The sequence below is a fragment of the Lactuca sativa genome, chromosome 4 (genome assembly GCF_002870075.4).
Source record: "Lactuca sativa cultivar Salinas chromosome 4, Lsat_Salinas_v11, whole genome shotgun sequence".
In the NCBI taxonomy this organism is placed as follows: domain Eukaryota; kingdom Viridiplantae; phylum Streptophyta; class Magnoliopsida; order Asterales; family Asteraceae; genus Lactuca; species Lactuca sativa.
This window is the reverse complement of record NC_056626.2, coordinates 112,794,684-112,798,998: the sequence shown is the minus strand read 5'-3', so window position 1 is coordinate 112,798,998 and position 4,315 is coordinate 112,794,684. Positions and strand designations below refer to the sequence as shown.

At 34.3% G+C, this 4,315-nt stretch overlaps 1 protein-coding gene across 1 annotated transcript; it reads right to left on the bottom strand.

Annotated features, from left to right (window-relative positions):
- Positions 1-365: 365 nt before the first annotated feature.
- Positions 366-4,059, bottom strand: LOC128133497 (DNA replication licensing factor MCM6-like). Its single transcript, XM_052770964.1, has 7 exons — positions 3,971-4,059; positions 2,918-2,979; positions 2,765-2,853; positions 2,390-2,618; positions 2,184-2,292; positions 651-742; positions 366-373 (listed from the first exon to the last, which is right to left on the bottom strand). The coding sequence occupies exons 1-7, from the start codon at positions 4,057-4,059 to the stop codon at positions 366-368; spliced, it is 678 nt and encodes a 225-aa protein (XP_052626924.1).
- Positions 4,060-4,315: the final 256 nt, after the last annotated feature.

Here is a 4,315-nt window from a genome sequence, read left to right as displayed (position 1 = left end):
TCATAAAGAGAGACGACGCGCATTTACGACGCTCAATTACGACGCGCGTTTACGACACGCAATGCGTATCAAGGAAGGCCCTGTCATAAAAGAAGACGACACGTATTCGCGTGTCATAACCTAACGACGCACATGTTATTGACACGCAATGCATATCAAAAAATCCGTTGTCAAGAAAGCCCATGTCATAAATGAAGATGACGCACATTTTTGCGTATCATAACTTTAAATGTTTAAAAATAAATATTATTTATAGATTTACTTATTTTCAAGTTAAATTTTTATTTAATGTTTCATAATATAAAATAAAATATCATATACAAAAAATAGAATCCATTGCATAATTTTAATGTCATACAAATAAGTCATTGCACTAGTATGTCAAATACAAATAATCATTTCAATAGTAAGTAAATGTAACACGTTGCTAATATTGCATAATATTTATTATAGAAAACAAAACATGTACAACCTTAAAAGAAACCCATGACTAAATTCTCCTTTGACAATCTCATTTGACAATTTCCTTTCTAAAAGAATAACCTGAATGCAGGAACTTTGAAAGGTTGCAAGGCATGGAAGGAGGTTGCTAGAGCTGTCAGAAACTGCGCGTCGTAAAAGGCTGTTATTATGTCTAGAGTATTGCATACCTGAAGATCCATTTGTTAGCTCTACAACACTTTTTGAATCTGAACCTTGTCTTTCATCACTAACACCAGCACCTTTTGTAGCCCAATTACATCTATATAAAAACGTATATGCACTAAAAAATTACATGCCAGATAATTAGCAAAAAAAATCTTTAATATGAATAAGAGTATCTATTCCGCTACGTTTATTATCAAAAACATATTTTCAAATGTCTTCTCCAATACAAAAGCTTCTTTTTAACGATTATCTAATTTGTTGTTTTTGAACCACACGCCATATTTCTATAAAATAACTATGTCAGGACTTTTTTTTTATATTTTACGTATAAAAAGATAATAACATTATCGTATATGTAGTTATAAAAATATTATCCGATAACTATGTTTTTGAATACTTGATATTGGGTCTTACAAAAATCATTTCAATGGTAATTGTTTTCTAGAAAAAAATTCATTTTTATTTTGTTAAATCAAATAGATAAGTAGTCAGGAAATAATATACATTTAAGATTAGAATATGATTCGGAGGGAGGGGGGAAAAATATTATTTCATAATAGTAAAATCTAAAAACCTTATTCTACAATAAGTAGTCGGTGGAAAAAAAGGACATTTTTGCAATGGTAAAAAGCTTTAAAAAATACTTAAATAATAATACGAAGATAAGTAACAAAAGAATCACCTGCCAAGTTAATTAGTCCATTATCCCGAATTCTACATGAATCCGATTCAAGCTCTCCAGTTTATTTAAACTTGCATCAAGCGGCACAAAAACATATAATCTTCTAATTTAATAGACATCAAAAACTTCGACTTTATACATGTTTAGTATAAAACATAAATAAAAAATAATCAAAGGACAAGAAGCACCGTTCAGATGTACCAAAACAGCATCTGCAATATCATTGAATCCCAAATTGAGTACTCTTAAAGCCTTAAGCCCTAAAAGCACACCCATGAAATTAAAATTATATTATAAACTAACATATTTAAGGAATTTTTTTTAGCTTTAAGCTACCCTAAGGAAGACTTACTTGATAAATTTATCAAGATGTTACCATGTCCTTTGGGTTTTTGACCAGTTTACCCCTGTGTTTCCTTCTTTTGTAAACTAGCATGTTTGGGGGCTTATTAAAATCATCGACACCAATCCAGTCAAGAAGATAACCATCGTAAATGAATTGAATGTGGAAAACTAATGAATCTGCAGTGATGCAAAAAGACGGTTATACCCTCATGAGTGGAACTGAAAACATGAGTTATAGTGTTCACCTGATGCTCAAAAAGTTGATAATCCATGTAAACATCAAATCGGCATGCAAATGTGATGTTAGTTTCCGTCTATTTTACTGAGAAAGTCATGTCTCATGCAAATGCAAAAAATATAATTAAGAAAGGGTAAAACTAAAAATTATGCAAAAAATCATAATAAACAACCGCCTTAAGATTTATGTATATATCATATGCGTGATTGGAAGGAAACATTCAAGTCCTTTGTATAATGTATATATCATCAGTTTTAGTATTTAGTTTACAGAACTAGTATCTCGATACAAAACTCTCCGGTTTCTGGTTCTTTTGCAACAGTGGCTGCTAATCCAACAACATAGGAAGATTTCCCAGATGTGTAAAAAGATCTTGAAACTAAGGTTGTTGTGTACCCACAAAAGAAAAAGAAAAAAAAAATTGTCAAACTCTGCACATATTATATATAAAACAAGATTTAAATAGATATGCTTACTTGAGAAACTAAGATTTAGCACAATTTGGATCTCCAACAATACAAACATTGATGCCCCCCGGATATTGATCCCTTCATGGGTGAACTTATGAACTCCACCCAAAAGCATAAGCAGAATTGCTCGCTTGATGTCTTGATGACCAAAAACAGTAGGGTCCATACTATCAACAAGCTTGTTGAAAAAATCAGGGGTTTTTATCATTTGTTTAACCTCAGCTAGCTCCTCTGCCTACAAAAACAATAAAAATAAAAATATGGTCATTAATCTGATGAAGCTGAGAATAAACAGATTAAATCATTTCTTCAGGCATAAATATTTGAATTTTTTTTCTTTGTAAAGTTTATTATATATAACCTTGCTCTTGTTAGAGCCACATTTTCTCTTTGAGGTCTAGCTAGAAAACTAATATATCCACTCTCAATTCCAATTACAGTTGAAATGATTTTCACATCCTCTTCACACCCTTGGAACCCAATAACAGTTTTAACATTCAAAGAAAACTCATGTTTTCCCGCAGAAGATGTTACCTTCATGAAGCTTTGTAATCAACTCAACAACCACAGCTACTTCCTCCATGTTTTTCCCACTGCTAAAATCAAAAAAAAAAAAAAAAAAAAAAAAAACGAAGAAGAAATACCTTTGTGATGGATAAGGGGAAGAGTATTTGCCAATGCTGTCAACACTTTAAGAAAACCTTCTGAACTAGTAAATAAAAAAAATGTTGGGAAGTAACCATTTAAACGTAATTGACAACCACATGAGAGGTAAAAATTAAGGTCTGATTCTATCTGTGACAATATGAATACCTAGAAATAAAGACGACAGCGACACAGTGGGGATGGGTGACTATGATGGTTCTGGTCTTCGTCTAGCCATTTCTGTGTAAAATCTACGGGGGTTGAGTTCTTTTCCATGAACCGTTCTCACCACTACTGGATTCTGATACATAGTTTCTAATATCTTTTCTTCAAACTATGAATTCGAAGGTTCAACATTGAAATTAATTTGAACAACAAGAACTAGGGTTTTGGGTCGATTTGATTTTGAGAGAAATAGGATAATAAACGCAAGCAACGTCGACATGTACAATCCATTTTGAGGCGTTGGAAGCAGGAGGAGGTAGGGTTTCATCAACTTCGACTGTGGTGGGTGATGGGATAGATGGTGACAACGGTGTTGCAACACCAGTTGGCAAGAATGGCGGAGACTGAGAGATGGAACGAAGTCCGAACCCTAAATCGACCAAATTAGGGTTTTTTAATTTCTAGGATTTCCTAATTATGGTAGACGGGAGGTAGAGTAGGAGTCACCGTTGGAGCAGGTGGTTGTAATGTGCGATGAATGAAGCGCGGCCGACTCTCTGCCGATTCACCGTCACCGGCTGCTTGCTTCTAACTACTCTTGTAAGAACCTCTACCTGCTTGCATCCTCCGAAGCCCCACACGCAGTTTTATCGGTGGCCCAACTGTGGGAGGAAGAAGACTACCCAATCCCGTCTTCTCCCCAAATCACTCCAAAACCTAACCCCTAATTCACTAATTCAAGAAGTGGTGATAGAAACTAGGGTTTTTGTGGGAGACAGAGAAGCAAAATAAGAAGTGAGCCTCATTGTTTGGTCGCCGATTTTATTATATGGATCAAGAGAAGATGGTGGAGAAGACATCGTCATGAATGGCCAGTGGCTGTGTCTAGGGTTAGAGAGAGAGAGAGGAGGGAGAGAATGGCCTTATGCGATTTTACTAGAGATAAGGCGGAGAGAGTGAGAAGTGGTGTATTCAAAATTTTAGAATTTTAGATCCCTCTTTAAAAACGCGCGGTTAGTTAAAAAATATAAAGCGACATTTGTAGAAGACACACACTTAAAATAAGCACCCTCCGTGTTTTTAGTTTTGTTTTGTTTGACACTAATTTCAAGGCACGCACAA

Excerpts from the sequence above, each read along its gene's own strand:
- LOC128133497 (XM_052770964.1), bottom strand. The coding sequence starts at position 4,059 with ATGACGATGTCTTCTCCACCATCTTCTCTTGATCCATATAATAAAATC. Across the intron at positions 2,854-2,917 it reads GATTACAAAGCTTCATGAAG|GGTGTGAAGAGGATGTGAAA; the intron begins GTAACATCTTCT and ends TTGGGTTCCAAG. Across the intron at positions 2,293-2,389 it reads GCTAAATCTTAGTTTCTCAA|TTTCAAGATCTTTTTACACA; the intron begins GTAAGCATATCT and ends CAACAACCTTAG.